This window comes from Pleurodeles waltl, chromosome 7 (assembly GCF_031143425.1).
Source record: "Pleurodeles waltl isolate 20211129_DDA chromosome 7, aPleWal1.hap1.20221129, whole genome shotgun sequence".
Lineage (NCBI taxonomy): Eukaryota > Metazoa > Chordata > Amphibia > Caudata > Salamandridae > Pleurodeles > Pleurodeles waltl.
The window spans coordinates 472652955-472673453 of NC_090446.1; the positions used below are offsets into that span (position 1 = coordinate 472652955).

The 20499-nt window shown below is 48.6% G+C and overlaps 1 protein-coding gene across 2 annotated transcripts in view; it reads right to left on the minus strand.

Moving 5' to 3' along the window:
- MVP (major vault protein) overlaps window positions 1–20499 on the minus strand; it is a 230952-nt gene that overhangs the window by 62555 nt on the left and 147898 nt on the right. For both annotated transcript variants that reach the window (XM_069244081.1, XM_069244082.1), the window contains exon 9: window positions 7152–7310. In XM_069244081.1, the coding sequence (XP_069100182.1) occupies window positions 7152–7310 (159 nt within the window). The remainder of the gene's footprint in view (window positions 1–7151; window positions 7311–20499) is intronic.

Genomic DNA, 20499 nt, shown 5'->3' on the forward strand with positions numbered 1-20499 from the left:
GGAAGGGAGAGGGATCTGCCTCTGGCCTATTCAGAGTTTGTTAGCCAACACTGCAAATCTCACGCAGTTCCCTCTGCTCCAAAATCTGAACCTTGTCGGAGAGACTCCCCTGATGCTGTGCCAACTGGAACTTCGGGTCCCACTGCAGAGTCGGTATATGCCACCTGGCATGATTCACCAAAAGAATGCAGAAGGCCATTAGGCCCAGCAGCCTCAGAGTCATTCTCACCTAAATCAAGGATAGAGGCTGTAACATTGGTATTGTAGGAAAGTACCCTCTTTTTGGCACAGGTAACTCTCTGTGTCCAGCTACATAAAGGTAACTCCAAACCTGGGCATGTTTGGTATCAATCATGTTGGAATCACACCCCAATATAGTTGCCAGTATTGGTTGTATGATTCCATGCTCTCTGAGGGCTCTTCAGAGGACCCTCCCCCCAAGCTTTGCTCCTACCAGTTTGCAGGGTTTTCTCGAACAGCCCGCGCTGCTCCCATCCTACAGACAGGTTTTTGCCCTCCTGCTGCTTGACCAGCTCAAGCCCAGGAAGGTGAAACAAAGGATTTCCCTTGGGAGTGGGAGGCAACACCCTCTCCCTTTGGAAATAGGTGTTACATGGCTTGGGAGGGGTAGCCCCCCAACCCTAAGCCACCGGCATGCTTTGAAGGGCAGATTTGGTGCCCTCCTTGCATAAACCCTGACCACTCCCCTGTCTATCACCACCCCAGCTGTGGCGCCCATAGTTCCACCAGGTGGCCACTTGATTCTGCAATCTTGAATCCAGGGTGGGCAGAGGCCCCTGGGAGCATCTAAGTGGCCAGGTCAGGCAGGTGACTTCATAGCCCCCTTCTGATAGGTGGTCATCCTGCTAGGTGGCAATCCCCCCCTTCCTGGGCTACTTAGGGACTCCCTCTTAGGTGGGTCCGCAGATTCGACATGCAAGATTCCAGCAGGACTCCTCTGCATCGTTTACTTCATCTTATGGCCACAAGGACTGCAACTGGACCCTACAGGAACCGAAAATCTGCAACTCCAGCAACAACTCCACTTTGCAATATTGGTTCTCCGGCTCCTTACAGCAGCAGCAACATTTCCATGGCTGTGCATCCTCCAAGCGACAGGTCTTCAGCCTGCACAACTCTTGGAGTGAAAGAGTCACTCCCCTGCATCCACAGGCACCAACTGCAACGATGACTGGCTGCATGGATCTTCTCTCCTGAAAAACTGTGTGGATCCTGCAACACAGGTGGTGGTCTGGAGTGGTCCTCTTGGGCCTCTCTACCAGCTGTCCAACTTGGGAGATAGTAAGCCCTTGCCTCTCCTTGCAGGACAGTACCCCTGTGCACTGCGACTCTTGCAGCTACCAAGGCTTGTTGACTCTTCTTCCAAAGGATCTTCATGCTCAGTGTAGCCCTAGCCTGCAAAGCACAGTCACCTGCCTGCTGCTCCAACGACGTGGGACTCCTCTCCAAGTGTGCTGAGTGGGCCTTACTGCTACTCCTGTGCCTGCGAGTTGCCTGTGGGGGTTGCATCCTCAACTTCTGACTTTCCTCACTGCTGAGGGTCACTTGAGCCACCCCTCTGTGGGTTGAGTCCTCTTGGACCTTCCTGGTCTCCAGCAGCTCTGCAATTCTTCACCTGCGACTCTTGCCTTTGCCAAGGCTTGTTGGTGGGTTTTCCACACCACTGACTGACTGCAACTCTTCTTCCAACGAGGGACATCGAGTGCATCACTCCTGAAACTCTTCTCCTGCACTGCACATCCGACTCCTCGTCTTCACCGCTGACATGGTCCTGCACCTCCAGAAGGGTGGGTAGTGGCCCCCTTCATTTGCAGGTCCTCTTCTGTCAGGAACCACTTTTGATGTCTTCCAGTCTTGCACAATCCTTTTACAAAGTTTACCTGTGGATTTGGGGAAAAACCAGGTACTTACCTCTTCTCTCCTGGTTGCTGGAGGGTGAGTGGCTGGGCATGGGGGGGGGGCACTCTGGTACTTACCTTTTGGGGTTCCTAGTTCCTCCAGCTTCCCTCTACGGATTCCACTTCCTTGGGTGGGGGACTGCCTTTTGCATTCCATTTACTTAGTATATGTTTTGGTTTCCTCCTAGGGTCTCAATTATTTGCTGTTATGTCACTCTTTTCCATTGCTTCCTAGGCCAATTCCTGACTACTAATGTGCATATAATGATGTGCTTACTCGCCTGCTAGTGGAGTATTGCCTATACAGTATTTTAGTATTTGTGTTTACCATGATAAATTACCTTTATTTTTGTAACAGTGTGTGGTTCTTACATGTGTGTAAGTGCTGTGTTGCAGTAGTGGTATTGCATAAGCTTTGCATGTCTTTGGATAAGTCTTGGCTGCTCATCCACAGCTACCTCTAGAGAGCCATGGCTTCCTAGACATTGTCTACACCTCACTAATAGGGGATACCTGGACCTGGTATAAGGTGATAACACCATAGGTACTCACCACACACCAGTTCAGCTTCCTACAGGTATTATACCCTGAATATCCTGGACTTACGGCTCTGGAGGATAAGCTCCGATGAAAGGGAGCGTCTGAGAGGGAGTCAGGGTTGACTTTGGCATGCTTACAGTGAATCCCAGCGAATGCAGGAGGTCTGTCGTAGACTGGAGGTGTGAGACAACAGCCTGAGGCTGGTTGTCAAGTTGAAGACTGAAACCACATGACCTGGACAGATGCGCTGCAACCACCGCCATCACCTTGATGAACATCTGAGGGGTTTTGGAAAGGCCAAAGTGGAGCATGGTGAACACACGTGCTTGTGGGCAAGCAGGACGGGAATATGGTAATAAGCATCTTGCAAGTCCAACACTACCATCCAGGTCTCCCAGGCCCAGGGCAGAAAAAACCTGAGTCATAATGAGCATTCTGAACTTGTCCTTCCTGAGGAAGAAATTGAGGAACCGAAGGTCTAGGACAGGGTGGGGGCCCTTGTCCTTTTTGGGTACCTGAACGTAGCGGTAATAGCAACCACAACATACTCCTGGCACAGGAAACCTCTCTATGGCTCCCTTGGCCAAGAGAGCCCCAACCTTCTCCCAGGGAGGTTCAAGTGATCCTCCGTCATCCGATGGTAGGATGGTTGCATGGATGGGGAAGTAGTCTTGAAGAGGAGGGAGTAGCCCCTTTGGACTATCTGCAAAACCTACCTGTCTGACGTGATGGACTGCCAGTGGAGCAGGTTCTGGCAGATCTTGCCTCCGACTCGTACCTGGTTGGGAACTGTCAGACTAGGAAGGTTTGGAAGCAGCTGTATGGGTGGCAGAGGAGCACTGGACTGGATGGACCGCTGGCTCCCTGATCCATGAGGTCGGTGGATCCCACATCACCAGCCACACAGGGGCTGGGCAGCCATAGACACAAAAGGGGTGAAAAGCAGACTGAGGGGGACTAAGGGCAGCCGAGAGGCACAAGGGCTTGGCCATAGCATGAGAATCCTTGAAGCGCTTGAGCGCCGAGTCTGCTTTTTCTCCGAAGAGAGGGGGCCATCAAAGGGCATGTCCATAAGACTGGCTTGGACATCCCCAGAAAAGCCAGACGTCCTCAACCAGGTGTGGCACCTAAGAGCCACAGTTGATGCTTCCACCTTGCCTAGTGAGTCTCTCATGTCCAGCCTACATCAGATCGTGAACTTTGCTACATCTCTCCCACCAGCAACTGCTTGGGCAAGAACAGCCGAGACCTCCTTCGGGACCTGTGGCAGCACTTGTACAACCGTATCCCATAAGGTGTGGGAATAACAGCCCAGAAGACGTGCAGTGTTCATGACTGGAATGCCAGGCTGGCAGAAGAAAACATCTTCTTCCCAAGTGTCTCTGGTCTCTTGGATCCCCTATACGGGGGGTGGAAGGGAACGCGCCATCGGAGGTGGAGGCTTGGATAACCAAGCCCTTTAGGGGTGAGGTGTTGCAGAAAGAAACTTGGATCGTCCAGAGAAGGGTGATGGTGGGTAGCAATGGTCCTGTTCACAGGAGACTGTGTGCCGAGATTAGACCTGGTACCCAGTAGGACATCTGTAAGGGTTTCATTGAAGAGGAGCAGAGGTTCAGAGGATGAAGCTCCAGACTGAAGCATCTCTGTCAGGAGGTTAGTCCTGATTACCACTGAAGGGAGCCCAAGGTCGAGGACCTCAGCTACCATCCTCATCACTATAGAATATGAAGACCTCTCCTCTGCAGCCATTGTAGGAGGAGAAATCTTGTCAGTATCTGGGAGGTGTACAGTACACTGGCTTCACCCAAGTCCATATGGCAGTCAATGGGGTCTTGGATCTAGTATTCTAAAGGGTCCAGCAACCCATCTCGTTCCTCACTATACCCCAGCCCACAAGTAAAAAGCTCACAACTGAACATAGAGGGCACAGCTCCTGTCAGCGCTGAAGTCAGTGTCGTACGACACCCATCCAGTCTGCGTCAGAGTCAGCAATGCGGATGAGAAGGCCCCACACGGGGCACAGGTCGTCAGGCGCATCGGGGGAAGGTCATGATGGTATAACGCCATCCCAGATCCTAACATGGATCTATGGGTGCCCCTCGAAGCCGAGGGCAAAATCAGCATCGTGGAACTGTAAGGGGTCCCTTCCACCTGCACGGGGCTCGTTACTGTCCAGCTGTGTTGGACTGCCAAAAAATAAGGCGCATGGCCTCATAAAACTTAAATGGGCAGGGGTCGATCCGGCTCCCAGAAAGGCAGTCTGTCCAAGCACAGGCCCTCCAGATGCAGGCCTAGTTCGACAAAGCTCCTGTTCCCTCCACCCTTCGGGTGACGGACGAGGTGCAGTCGAAAAACGTTTCACTTTCTACGACTTCTTCTTGTGCCTTAACTTACCCGATTGTCTCAGTGACTTGAAGTGGGAGGACGACAATGAAAGATTCCATGACTGCTCCTGGGACTTTCCTCTCGACCCAGACCACGACCTGCATGGAATTGAGCGTCAGGCCACCATCAGCTTCAGGGAACGCTCCCTCAAAGCCTTTGGATGCATGGCCCAATACTCGGAGCATGACTTTGGGCCGTGGTTGCCATCCAAACACCAAAGGCACATGAGATGTGGATCCGTCAAGGACATTGCCCAATGACTGGATCTGCACGGATTGAACCCATTCTTCCTAGATGACCTACCTCGATGCACGAGCAGTTAGAAACTCGAAGGAACTTTGACATAAACTCAAAAAGGCCATTAAAAAAATGACTGACAGGTAGTTCTCTTCAGTTCAGTGCTGGCTGGTGCAGAAAGAAAAGAACAGACATCAGTGCGCCGGGGTGGCACCTATATAGGTCCTGCAATAATATATCCGGCGCAGACGACGCCAATGATGGACACAGAGCAGACTGAGGCCACCTAATGGCACGTAACTGTACTGCTTGAGAAAAATCTCCAGATCCAGACTGATGCCTGTGGGAAATTCTAAGGTAAGGAATCTGTACATAGATGTCTATCAGATATACTTGGTGGGGAAACCTCGGAGCTGAGCAAATGACCAAAGTTCAGCAAAGATTCTGTGCAAAATCACAGGCTGCATCCTTCTCCCCATACCCTTCCTCAAACAGTCTGCAAGCTACAGAGCATGTGTTAGGTCATTCGCAGGGGTCTGGAGGTCACCCATGTGGGCCAGAAGCCTTGTTCTTCATTCATTTGGATTGCTGTCCTGGAACCTTGGTGACATTGTATGCAATCTGGCTACTATAACCTCTGTGCCCTCTGCCAACCAGTGTGCATGGCGATTCTACAACCTGATGGACCCTCATGGATGACCCTGCTCCATTACCCTAACTAATATTTTTTCTTATATTTTGTCCTATATTTCAGTATATAGAAGACTGGGTTAACTTTTACCACCTTGAGATTGAGAACTACGGGCCCGATTTAGATCTTGGCAGACAGAATGACAATCTCTATGGGGGTAAGGGGGCTGTAATATGGAGGACGGGATATCCATTACATTTGTGACTGAGTATTTCCCTCTGCCAAGATCTAAATAAGGCCACAAGTGTTTTGGAGCCAACTGGGGGCAACATTAGGATTCTTTGCATTATTCTTTCTTCATTATTGAGGCTCACATTATATTTCAAGTGCATCAGTATTGCCACTTCTAAAAAGACACTAACATACCCTTTAAAATATTTCTATACTTTTGAGGGTTGAGGATTGTTAGAAAATAATTGTTTTTAATTACCAGTCTGGAAATTGTTTCTGGAGTTTTAGAAGCTTTATTATGTGTTCCGTAATTATGCCACCCACTTCACCTCCGATCTTTGTGCAGACTTGGCCTAGGGGTTGCACAGCTTAGACAACCCGCTGTTGCTGAGATCTTACTCTCCAGTTTGTTACTTTACAGCCTGACTTTCACTTCCTTTCTAGCTCTGCTTGGTACTTCCTGAGGATATTCTTTATAAAAACATTTAGCTCTTATAAGTTAAGTTTATTAGGCTTCATATTGTGTTTCTCTTTTTCACACCATCATTTCTATACTCACCAGTTGGTTATACTGCGCCATACATACACCAGCCCACAAGAAAACTTCCCACCCCGTATTGCGCGTTCCAGCCACCTGAATATGGGCAAATAACCTTCTGTTCTGAATATTTCCTGTTCTGACAAAGCACAAGGAATACTTTAGATCCACCAAATGCTATGTGACCTGCACCTTGTCACAGGCCTCCCTGCCATAGTTGTCTTTTGTACAGACATTTTCACAGTTTCCTTTGAAGTCTTTTTACTGAAGTTGATGTTCGATTAATCATTTTATATTTCTCAAGCAGACCCCCTAGTGGGAAATTCATTGATTTAAAAAAATCACAGTATACAGTGAGCAGGCAAAGATCCAGAAAAGGAAGATCAGAGCAGTGTTTACTGTATATTGGAGAGGGCGTGGAAACATTCTGCTGTCAGAGTACTACATTTCGCCCTCTCCTCATCCTTTGAGATGCCAGTGCTGAAACAGGGAATGCAGAGGCTAGATTCTTGGCTCTCACCAGGCAAATCTTTCTGTTTGCATGCACCTCAGAGACGACAAGCTTTGGTCTTCACTTGTGAGGCATTGTAGACTACACTTCAGTTCCTACTCCGTCCACCTTCACTTTATTTCTCTCACCCAAAAAATACACCACCTTGCCATCTCTCACCTTGCCAGTTTTAATATCCCGCACGTAGATGCCCTCGTTCTCATCAAGTGGGATGGCCTCTCGGGTTAGCAGCACTTCCACCTCCACAGGCGGCACATACTCAACCGGGCCACGGATCATCCACCGGTCCCCGGGTTTACGTTGAATCTCATTGCCATCCTGTGTAAAACATAATAGTAATAATAATAAAATAATGATAATAATAACAACAGCAATACTTACAAGGGGTTAGTGCATAGTGCAGTCTCTATCAGCTAGGCACTAAGGGAACACTCAGATTTTCAAGCTATACGTATACCTGGAAGGGCTAACATTAAGATTGCTCACTGAATTAGTGGGCCTGTTGCAGGAGCTCCATGTAACCTGCAAGGTAAGAGGTTCTATTCCCTGCAGATTCTGCCTTTAATATTTCATGAAGGAATAAACATGAGTACAAGTAAGTTGATTAAAAAGATCCTGTGAGGTTTCTCTGGCTTTAGATGCTTCAAAATGATCTTTGACACATTGATTAAGTTGCTAAAATAACACCAAAAGAATTAAAAATAAATAGTTCATCTGCATGATTTGTTTTCACTACAGAAAATTAGTCAACATACCTTAAAGGGAGCACTAGAGACCATTTAAGATCCAGTTTGCTCCCGAGTGTCCTTAGTCGAACTTCTGCCCGAAGGCCAATTTTGCCGAATCTACAGAATTCTTTCTAAATGTTGACAATACTACTAGACAACATTTCATTATTGCCTGTTCAGGCTGAAGGTCAGACTCTTTTGACTCAGTCCTATCGTCTCCACCCCCTGGTACAGTGCAGGAGTATTTTCACAAAACAAAGGAAACATTTATTTGAAGGATCCGTAGTCAGGGTACATTTATAGCATGTATCACTAGCATGATGTATAAAAATGTGCCAGTGAATCTCCTGTAGGACTCCGAACTCGCACATGAAAAATTACTTATGCTTCCTCTCAAGGATGCCTTCTAATTATCTGCAGACAAAAAACTACCCTCCTTCATTCAGAGGCAGATCTCATCCAAGAACATCTAGAAGCATAAAGAAAAAAGTGCACAAATCAAATTGAAGTATTCAGGAACAAAATACATGGACTCCAGAAAGGCAGGACAAAGTTAAAGAAAACCAGATTTAAAGAGGATTTCCTCAGTGTCCAGTCTATGTTAAAACCACCACTATCAGTGGACAAAAAACAGAAACTGTTACTGTGGTATTTTCGGTGGAGACTAGGCGCATTCCATCATCTGGATCATTAACCTCTATGGGTGCGGGTGCTCTTGGCAGCTTCACCAATGCCTGCACATCAGTCATATGAACCTATTAAAAAAGTCTTAGAATGATGGTATTTGTCAGAGCTCTTTCAGACTACTGCCAGTTTGATTATAAGGATCCTACCTCGGTTACTTAATGAGATGATTCCAAGTTAGATATTAAATAGAATGAGTTTGTGAAACTTACACAACAACCACAAATTTCTGCCCCTGAAGGATCTCTTCCAGGTAAGACCGATGTTTTCCATTCCCTAATGGCAAAAGCTGGCAATGCATTTTAATGTTGCATGTATCCCCAAATCTTCAATGACTACTTATCGCCTTGAGCATCCTACCACAGATACAAATGGGGGCAAAGGCTCCCCGACCCCATTCCCTTCAGGACCACTGCCAAATGTCCATTTTCAAGTGGACTTGCTGTTTTTTTCCACAACAATGTCCTAACTCTGTGCCTAAGACACTCTTCTCTTCCCAGGTCTAGATAAAGTTTCCCCACAGTATTAAGACAGTCCTGAATCCCTTTCTCCTAGTTTCCTTAGCCCTCAGAACAGCCTTGAAGGTCCAAGATTAAATAAAAAGCAACTCTGGGCCTTTTTCTTTTCCTTTCTTTTATAAGCAGATATGAATCCTTAAACAACAGTCTTGGTTGATATTTCTTAGATTACAGCAGCACTCCAACTACAAAGTGTTGCTGTGATTGGTTAATTTCCCTGTTTGAATCACATTGAAGTTCTCACACATTCTCAACCTACTTTTTTATACTAGTGTGGCATAGATCCTGCCTCAGCTAGGGAATTTAAGATCAAAATAATTCCACAGTTGGGTATGATACTGAAATCCAAAATTGCAGACTTGAGACTCACCGGACTTCCTCTCTCCAATCACTTCCCCAAAGACTAGTCCCGTCTATCACACTGAAAATCCTAGAAAGATCTCCCCTCTCCGGCACACCTGCTCCCATCACCCTATAATGAAATGTTATTTTCTGTCTCTGATGGCAACTTCCACCTTTCCATGTTTGAAGATTTGACAAGAAAGCCTTTGCTCAAGGTATGCTTTGAACAGTGGCAGAAGGTTGCTTCCATTGTTACAGAAGGTGTGTGGGAGGACTCCAATTACTAGCAAGCCACTGGGATTTTAACTGAAAGAAACGTTAAGGCCACCAGTGCAATCTAGTTAACCCCTTTGGTGCAGGCGTCGGCCACTGGCCGACGCCCACACTACCTCCCTGTTGCGAGTCACGACCAGTCGTCGACACCAAGGAGGGGGACGCACAGCTGCGATCGGGGGCCAGGAAACACCACTAGACACCAGGGATTTCACTTGCGGGAGTCGGCCCCCTCGGAAAATGGGCTTCAAAGCAATGCACATACTTCAACTGACGCATTTCAACTGTAGATTTTAGGCAGCAATAAAAAAGTCAAGTAAGTATTGTGATTATGTTTCTGCTACAAAAGGATCAGACTTTTGTCTAGTGGCAGTTTTAGTGCCATAAAGAAGCGCAGAAGGTTTATATGCCTACTGCAAAGAACAAATCTGTATTTTATGTAAATAGCTGAGTACATTAGTAAAGTCAGCCATTACCTGCGCTATAATACAAATGAAATGTATGTGCAGGGTGGGGGGAGGCTATGGAGAGATGAAGGGCACTTTTGCTGGGTGGTAATGAGGGAATCCGAGGAGGAGGGAGTGGGAGCACCAATAATGATTGTTGGACTGGGCGCAGGAGGTGCTAAAGACTGTGACGAATGGTATGTGACAAGGTGTTTTTTGAGTGTCTTGAAAGAACGTGCTGATTGAGGGAAGAAGCGCAGGTAAGGTGGCCTCTACTGTTGCACATATCTCACACACACCATCGATTTTGTGACTGTCTATGTAGGCTAGTGTTTTAGAGCAACAGTTTAGCCAATAGCAGAGATGGCATCTTGATGGATGACTGCTGCCGTCACTTGGGTTATAGAGGACAGCTCTGACATAGGATCAGAGACTGAGACATCAGATACTGAGACAGCATCTGAGGGACAGGACAATGGCGCAGACTCTGGAAGTGATTTTTCAGTCGGAGGAGTCCCATTCGATAACTCCTCTTCCAGTAAATTATGAGGGAGGTGATGAGGACAGTCCTGCTGTCCCATCGCAAGCACAGTCTGTGCAACTGGGTAATAGTGGGTTAGCCCAACCTAGAGAGCAGGTGAATGCGGCGGCAAGCAGAGAGAGAGAGTGCTCTCTTGGGAGCTCCCCAATTTAGCTTAGCCCCAAATTCCACCGCCCAAATCGTATTGTGGAGACATCAAAATGATCAATCACAAAACAAACTAGTTTTGTAAGGCAGGCACCTGTGTTTTTGGTCCTGGGTTCGGCGGCCATATAGAGAAACATACTAAACCCAAACATTTCTGGAAACTAGACATTTGGAGGAGTCCACAAAGGTGTGACTTGTGTGGATTCCCCAAAGTTTTCTTACCCAGAATACCCTGCAAAGCTGAAATGTTGAATAAAAACTCTATTTTTCTTGCATTTCTGTCACACAAACTACAGGAATATGCTGGGATCCACAAAATTCCTACCACCCAGAGATTCCTCACCTGTCCTGATAAAAACACTACCCCACTTGAGTGCCTATACCTAGTGCCTGCGTCAGGAATGGATCACCCCTGGGTCAACAGCTGCCTCATGTAAGGACCAACATTGACCGTTGTGTGATCTATTCCTGTCGCGGGCACCAGGCTTACCCACACAAGTGAGGTACCATTTTTATCGGGAGACTTGGGGGAACACTGGGTAGAAGGAAATTTGTGGCTCCTCTCAGATTCCAGAACTTTCTGTCACCGAAATGTGAGGAAAAAGTTTTTTTTAGCCACATTTTGAGGTTTGCAAAGGATTCAGGGTAACAGAACCTGATCAGAGCCCAACAAGTCACTCCATCGTGGATTCCCCTAGGTCTCTAGTTTTATAAAATACACAGGTTTGGTAGGTTTCCCTAGGTGCCGGCTGAGCTAGAGGCCAAAATCTACAGGTAGGCACTTTGCAAAAAACACCTCTGTTTTCTGTCAAAAAATGGGATGTGTCCACGTTGTGTATTGGGGCATTTTCTGTCGCAGGCACTAGGCCTACCCACACAAGTGAGGTACCATTTTTATAGGGAGACTAGGGGGAATGCTGGGTGGAAGGAAATTTGTGGCTCTTCTCAGATTCCAGAACTTTCTGTCACCGAAATGTGAGGAAAAAGTGTTTTTTGGGCCAGATTTTGAGGTTTGCCAAGGATTATGGGTAACAGAACCTGGTGAGAGCCCCACAAGTCACCCCATCCTGGATTCCCCTAGGTGTCTAGTTTTAAAAAATGCACAGGTTTGGTAGGCTTCCCTAGGTACCGGCTGAGCTAGAGGCCAAAATCTACAGCTAGGCACTTTGCAAAAAACACGTCAGATTTGAATGTAAAAATGTGATGTGTCCATGTTGCGTTTCCTGTCGCGAGCATTAGGCGTACCCACGTAAGTGAGATACCGTTTTTATCGGGAGACATGGGGGAACACAGAATAGCAAAACAAGTGTTATTGCCCCTTGTCTTTCTCTACATTTTTTCCTTCCAAATGTAAGACAGTGTGTAAAAAAGACATCTATTTGAGAAATGGCCTGTAATTCACATGCTAGTATGGGCACCTCGGAATTCAGAGATGTGCAAATAACCACTGTTTCTCAACAGCTTATCTTATGCCCATTTTGGAAATACAAATGTTTTCTTGATACCTATTTTTCACTCTTTATATCTCAGCAAATTAATTACTGCATATCCGGTATAGAATGAAAACCCATTGCAAGGTGCAGCTCATTTATTGGCTCTGGGTACCTAGGGATCTTGATGAACCTACAAGCCCTATGGAGCGTGGCCAGGGTCCGGAGCATGGCGGACGCCTAATTTTCCAGCTCCGGAGGGGCCTGCCGGATTAATCCTTCCCAGCGTGCTGGTCCGGGCTGCCTGCTCACGGAGTGCGGGCTCCCTGTGGCGGACCGCCGGGAGGTGCGACTGGGCCCCCAGCGCAGTCCTGGGGCGAGAGGCGGGCGGTGCTGTTTGCCCCGTTGCGGGGAGAGGCGTCCGGCCCCTCCCCTGCTGGAAGCCGCGGCCAGACGTTGCGCGGTCGGCCGCGGCTGGAGCGAGGCGAGCGACCCGAGTCCATCGGCGCTTGCATCGGAGGCTGAATTTACTGTTGCGAGGGGAGGCTAGCAGCCCCTCCCCTCACTGAAAGCCGCGGCCTGGTGGTGAACGGCCGACGGCAGCAGGAACAAGGCGGGCGGACCAGGTGCGGCTGCGCTCACAATTGCGGCGCGAGTCCAGATCGCGGACCCTGGGGCCCTGACGCAGTTGGAGGGAACTGGGGGCCCAGGAGGGACCCCTCCCTGGTGTAAGCCCTCAACGGAAGCGACGGAGCAGGCGTAAGGGCCCCATCTTTGCCAGAGCCGACCTGAGGGTATTGTACTTGGCCCAACTGGAGTACCTGGGCACGGAAGAGGCATCGGGATGGGCTGCCTAACGGAGTGTGTCATCTGTGGAGGTCCAGTGGCTGAACACGGATCCCCATGTGTTGCGCCTGGAGAGAGATGCGCATAACGGACGGCCCCGGGCCGACTGCCCGGCGTGAGGAGATCGCGGAGCCACCGGACGTCTTAGGGCACAACTGACTCCAGAGAGAAGATTACGAACACGATCAGGTGGACACCCATGAGCACGGAAAGAGGACTGGAAAGTGGGTGAGTGCCCCATTGGATGGATGACTGGGCCTTGGCAGTGGCGGGTGCCTGGATCTGGCTGCCGGGGTGGGGCCTGACTGGAAGTCCAAACATAGGCACCTGGGCTGAAATAGGGAGTAATTGGCAGCGACCTACTGCAAGAGTGCCCCCCATCCTGGGAGCCGCAATTTAGACACAACCAGCGGCGCTCTTGGAGTTCGGCCAAAAAGAGCTGAGGGTAGAAGTTTGAGCTCCAAAGTCCGAAAAGAAGGGACAATCCCAGTTGTGGTTCACAGGAACGCGCGCGGGCCGTCTGCCGGGGCCTCCGAGGCGCGCCCGCTTGCCGGACCGATGCCCCCCAAGGGCCGTCACAAGAATAGAACCATGGACCCCGAGTTGCCGCCTGGGGTGAGCGAAGCGGACTCACTAAACCAATCACAAATTAAAGTTCAGGACACCCTAGACAAGATACTGGGGGCCCTTGAGGCTATAATTAGCCTAAAACCTGGCAAAGCACCGGGACCAGACAAGCTCCCTGGAGATCTTTATAGATCGGAACCATCCATCTGGTCCTGGTATATTAATGCCATCTCAAATAGCATAGCTGCAGGGGGGCAAATTCCAGATACATGGAAGGGGGCAGAGATCATACCCATTTATAAAAAAGGAAATGCTAATCTTCCAGCTAACTACAGGCCAATTAGCCTCATAGACAACCTACAAAAAATATTTGCTAAACAAATTCTGCAGAGGCTAATCAATTGGGTCGAGAAGCACCAAATCCTTTCTCATTTACAGGCAGGGTTTCGTGCAAAAACTAGCACGATAGACCAGGTCTTTCGATTAGCCATATTGCATTGGAAATACGTTCTTGTGGCCAAGCAATGCCTGTATGTGGTATTTATAGACCTGCGATTGGCTTTTGACCTGGTCCCAAGAGCCAAGATGTGGGAAGTGCTGGGTAGATTGGGAGTCCCAGAGGATCTTTTACTCCTGTTAAAACGACTACATGAGAACACCTATGCCCAAGTGAGGTGGGGTGAACAAGGCGAACTGACAGAGCGGATCCCAATTAGACGAGGAGTTCGCCAAGGTTGTGTGCTAGCCCCCCTACTGTTTACCGTATTTATTAATGAAGTAGTAAAGGCTGTGTCCATAGGCCAGAATGATGCCCCTTCCCTGAATACACAAAAAATTCCCATCTTGCTTTTCGCCGATGACTCACTTCTCATCTCTAAGACACCAATGGGGTTGCAAACCCTTGTTGACCGGTTTAGCCAATTTTGTAGTGATCATGGGTTGGAGGTTAATATTAACAAAACTAAACTGATGGTGTTATCTAAGGGACCTAGGAAAAAATGTTCCATCCATATTGAGGGAGTACTGTTGAAGGAAGTAAGCTCTATAGATTACCTGGGAGTTAGGTTAACTAACAAACTATTATGGGAAGAGCAGATTACAAAAAGTGCAGGGCTCCTACAACACAGAGCCTCATCTATATTGCGTTTCTATCAAAGCACCTCTACAAAAGTAGTTTCCCCAGCAATAAAAATTTATACAGCTAAGGCTCAAAGTGCAGCCCTGTACGGAGCGGAGGTATGGGGTTACGCTAACTGTAACAAGATCAGTGTGGGGGAAAACAATTTTGCAAGGGCCTTAATTGCATGTCCACGTACCACACCCTTGCTCCCATTATTTCTAGATCTGGGGTTAAGCCGAGTAGCAGATCTAGCTACTCTAAGACCTCTCCTCTATTGGATTAGGTTGTGGATAACCCCCGAACTAGATATATACAAGACCGCACTACTCGATCTATTGAAATGCCAAAACGCTAATACTCTTCCCTGGATTCGCCATGTGGCCCATTGGCTCCGGCTATTGGGTCTGGGCGATTACTGGGAAAATCCCCATAAATTAGAGAGACGGCACAAAAACGTTTTAAAGTTAACCTATTGGTCTTATGTTAAGGATAACTACATAACTCACAAATCCCATGGTCGCTTAACTAATTCCTTCATTGATATTAAATGGTCCCCAAAGTTTGAATCCTATTTGGATGTGATACCGGATTCGCAGGGCAAGAGCTTATATGCAAGGTTTCGCTTTGGCTCTTTGCCCTTGTTGTCACTGATTCATAGGTGGGGGCCGACTAATCTTCCCGATATATGCCCTGCCTGTGGCAGTACTTTCGAAACCATTGAGCATTTTATGTTCTTCTGCCCAGCCTATGCGATTCCACGTTTAAAATGGATTCGCAATATTTGCAGGGACATGGGATTCAAGAACTGCTCTTTGGCTCTACGGGTTCTAAAAAGCCATAATTCAACCGATGTAATTCTCTCAGTAAGCAAGTATCTAGCAACAGCTTGGCGCATACGATGCCATCTCCAAAAAGTAATTCAAAGTCCCATCCCTTTATAGATAAGTTTTAGAGCCACATGTGCAATTCAAGTTATTGTCCTAATGTTTTTACACCAAGTTAAAGATGTGTACTTATTTATTCCTTAAGAATTATTTATTATCTTGTTTTATGTGCTTTTATGGTCATGGATCGAACAAAGTTGATGATGATGATGATGATGATGATGAATTATTGACCATGTGGTTTAGACAGGGCTTTGGAACAGATTTTTCTTAGATAATACGTGGGTAATCATTTTGTGGTTCTGCTACTGTATCACTAGTGTTAGCCGCAAAGAGCTATTTTTATGCACTTGTCTGGCATTAGTGCCATTTTAACATGAATCTGATAACCATTTTAAGTTACTATATAAGCTTTTTATTACATTGTGCTTGTGTTTTTAATGACTTGACAGTGCCTAAATTTGCCTATACGATTGTGCCGGTTGCAGGCGCCCTTACTAAAGTATGCCACCTAAACTACCAAGAAACTGTACTATTATGTAACATCAACTCAGCACTCTAAAGCTTAAATCATGGGCCTGATAGCTTGCACTTATCTTGGTGATGGTACCACCTGGGAAACTTGAATCTGAAACCACCTCATATTGTTTTAAGAGCCTTAAATATTTGTATTATTTTTAACACTATGAAGCAGATGTTTAGAAACCTTGGCATCTAAATGTTAAGTTATGTATCGGGAACAATGGTGGACTATAGTAGGCCATGGCCTATAGAAGCTATTTTTATTCTAAACTCTATTTTATGCCAGTGTGAAAGTATAATGAAACAAATGCACCTTCTTTGTATAATTTAATGTGTAACTTTTATGACCCATGGTCGAATAAAGTATATATACTGGGGGCCATAGAGGATACCAAATCAACATTGCAACGTGACATCAACCAGGTCGCGATTGAGGTGGGGCTCCTGAGAGCTGACCATCACAAGTTGGTTGACAGGGTCAAAGAAGCGGAAACCACATTAGCGGACATTGTACCAAGGCAGAAAGACATAGCGGCGGAGGTAACTTCATTGACCGGCAGAGTGGCAAGACTTGAACAACGTGCCGAAGACGCGGAGGGAAGAAACAGGAGGAACAATGTGCGCGTGGTAGGCCTCCCTGAAGGGACCGAAGGGTCAAACTTGGTGGGCTTTCTGGAGAAATGGTTGAGCGAGGTGGTTGCGCCGGGATGCCTGACCCCCTTCTACAACCTGGAGCGTGCCCATCGTGTACCATCGAGACCTCTAGCCCCTGGCAGACCCCCCGTGCTATAATCGCTAAACTTCTGCACTACAGAGACAGGGACATCCTCCTACAGAAAGCCAGAGAGACGGGCCCGTTCAAAGTAGGGAACGGGGAAGTTACACTGTTCCCGGACTTCACGCTGGAAGTCCAGAACAGGCGAACCTCATTCCTAATGGTCAAAAGAGCCCTGCGAGACAAAGGGATCCAGTACTCGCTACTATAACCGGCCAGGCTAAGAGTGATGGTGGAGGGTAAGACCACATTCTTCCAATCGCCGGAGGAGGCATGGGAATGGCTTGAGGGGCGTGGATCCCAAAATGTACGACCTGCAAGTGAAAACCCTGGAGCGAGAAGAGCCCGCCGAGCCCGAAGGGGAAGAGATCAAGTGCCCGCCCTCGGTTGGCACCAACGCAAACACAGAGAGAAACGGACAGGAGGGTGGCCCTAGAGGCGGCGGCTCGGGTGGGTGGTGAGGTGCCCCCCTCCCCCGAGGAGGGTCCGAAGAAGAGTCCGATGATACAATGGTGTCCTCTGCCGAGGACTCGGAGGGCCTGTCGCGAGCACCGAGTGTGACCCCACAGACAGCCGATGAGCTCATATAGCCCGGACGGGTAGCGGCGCCCAGAGACATAGCACACGGTTTGAACGAGTGGCCCCTCCGGACCTGGCTCCCCCCCCTGACTCGACTCTTGCCTGTCCGACTTGGCTGGCGAGTACTGCAGTTATGTGTTTGAAAAAGTTGCATTATAGCATAGTTTATTGGGCAACCTACAGTTCCGGAGGCGCCCTGGGGTTGGGGAGTTGGGGTTTACATTTACAAGTTAAATCGGCTAAATGGGTGGAGAAATCTGACTACAGTAGAGGAGTGGGCATGTGGGGGAGGATATTGAGACCAAGGGCGCGCCAGACCGGCCACGAGCAGGTCCCAAGCACTGGATGGCAGACTACAATCTTATAACCTGGAATGTCAGGGGTATGGGCACTCCGGCTAAAAGACATAGAGTTTTATCATTCCTCAAGAGAAGGGGGGTGCAGATAGCAATGTTGCAGGAGACCCACCTGGCAATGGGCGAGGCAGAGAAACTAAGACTGAGGTGGAGGGGGCGGGTGATTGCCACGGAGTACTCAGCTTATGCAGGAGGCGCGCTGATCTGATTAGAGCGGGGGTCCCACTCACAGTTGAGTCTTCCAGCATTGACAAAGAGGGAAGGTTTGTGATACTGGAGGGGAAACTACAGGGGATCCCATTAGTACGGAGTTGCATTTATGCCCCCAACCAAGATCAGATCCCATTCATGATCGGCTTATCAAGTCACCTCACCCGCCAGAGCACAGGGGAAGTACTAATAGGAGGGGACTTCAACGCAGTACTAGATATAAACAAGGATAGGTCTACCCCACCGCTCCAAGGGGCAACATCCATTAAAACAGCACAAAATTTAACTGAGTGGTTGAGTACTTGGGGGTTAGTGGACGTCTGGCGGGTGCAGCACCCAACCGCCAGGGACTATTCATTTTACTCGGGCCTCCACCGAGTGCACACCAGAATTGACAGGGTGGTCTGCACTCCAGGGCTGGCTCGTGATATGACCCAGTCTGAATACCTTGCTCGCACAATATTGGATCATAACCCTCTACTACTAACGATGAGGGTTTCACGGGACAGGCCGCCCATCCCGTCATGGAGACTGGCCCCTGCAACACTCGAAGATCAGGCATATAGAGAGGCACTGCGCAACCACCTAACAGAACACATTGAAACAAACAAGGGATCCACCCCCTCCAGGGCCGTGGAGTGGGAGACACTCAAAGTGGTGACGAGGGGTTTCTGTCTCGGGCAGTCGGCGGGAGTGAGGCGCACACTAGAGAGGGAACTGACCGCCCTGGAGGAGGTCATACACGAGGGGGAGCTAAGACAGGGCTCTGCAGAGCAAGAGGATGAAAAATATAATCAAGCACGCAGAGAACACTCGCAGGCTGAAGAAAGACTAAGATGCCATGACATGCAAAAATACCTAGCATCCATACAATCAGAGGAGGGGAGGTCGGGTAAACTGTTGGCATGGTTGGTGCGCCCAAACGGAGATAGTGAACCCATCACAAGTGTGCTGGATAGAGGGGGAAACCGCAGACTATGCCCAGGCCCCATCAATGACGCATTCAGGGATTACTACGCACACCTGTATAGAAGGCCTAACGACTTGGAGACGGCGACATTTGACAACTACCTGTCACGGATCCCCCTACCGGTGCTGGGTCTCGAGGATAGGGATAAGCTAGGAGGGCCAGTGACCATGGAAGAGATAAATGATGCCATAACGTAGCTGACCCCTTGTACGGATGGCCTTCCTATGGATTTTTACAAGAAATATAAATCCTTACTGACTCCCTGCTTGGCGGAGATGTATGCGGAGGCAATACAAAAGGGGGAGCTACCATGTACACTACGTGAGGCGCTGGTAGTCCCACTCCCCAAGACAACCAACAGGGAGGCCTCGGTGTCCGACTTCCGCCCGCTATCCATGCTAAATAGTGACTTCAAGATCCTCAGCAGGATCTTAGCCGGCCGACTGCTTCCCCACATGTCCACACTGATTCATGCTGACCAAAATGGCTTAATTCCCGGTCGCAGCACCTCTTTAAACCTTAGGCGATTCTTCTCTGTATTACACATGCCTGAAGAACTGAGGCCGCTGACGGGGACCCTGTTGGCGGTGGATTTCGAGAAGGCATTTGACTCGATTCGGTGGGACTACCTGAGGTCGGTGATGTTAAAAATGGGTCTGGGAGAAAACTGGGTTAGATGGGTGGACCTGTTGTACTCGTCCCCGCTAGCAAGAGTGAGGACGGGTAGAACAATCTCCAGAGCGTATCCGGTGTTCCGTGGCACTAGACAGGGGTGCCCCCTTTCCCCACTACTGTTTGCCCTGGCTATCGAGCCCCTGGCAACTCGGTTGTGGGAGGGGGGTGTGGGTAGGGGGGTCGAGTGGGGGCCAACTGAACACATTGGGGGTTATTCCAACTTTGGAGGAGGTGTTAATCCGTCCCAAAAGTGACGGTAAAGTGACGGATTTTCCACCAGCCGTATTACGAGTCCATTATATCCTATGGAACTCGTAATACGGCTAGTGGTATATCCGTCACTTTACCGTCACTTTTGGGACGGATTAACACTCCTCCAAAGTTGGAATAACCCCCATTGTCTCCCTTTACGCTGACAATATATTAATTTATCTTAGGGACGGTCCCAGTGGTATCCCTTGGGCACTTGGGGCATTGGAGGACTTCGGGGTGGTTTCGGGACTGCGCCTAAACCGTGGCAAAACATATGTGTTCCCTTTGACTGCAGGCTGCGAGCGCCCACCAACATGCCCGACAGACGTGAACTGGGCCCCCGGTCCTTCAGGTACTTGGGTATTCAAATATTCCACGAATTGGAATATCTCAGGGAGGGTAACCTTGGCAAAGCGACTCGATCCTTGAGGTCCTCAGTAGGGTTTTGGCGCTCCCTGAAGTTATCAATAATGGCCAGAGTGGCACTATCTAAAATGATCATGCTTCCAAGACTCCTCTACTACTTTGTCAATTTACCATTGTTGATCCCTCCGGCATGGTTCCGTGACCTGAACGTACTGCTCAGAGAACTAATTTGGGATGACGGACGTAGACGCACTGCACTCACGACCACTTGTAGGC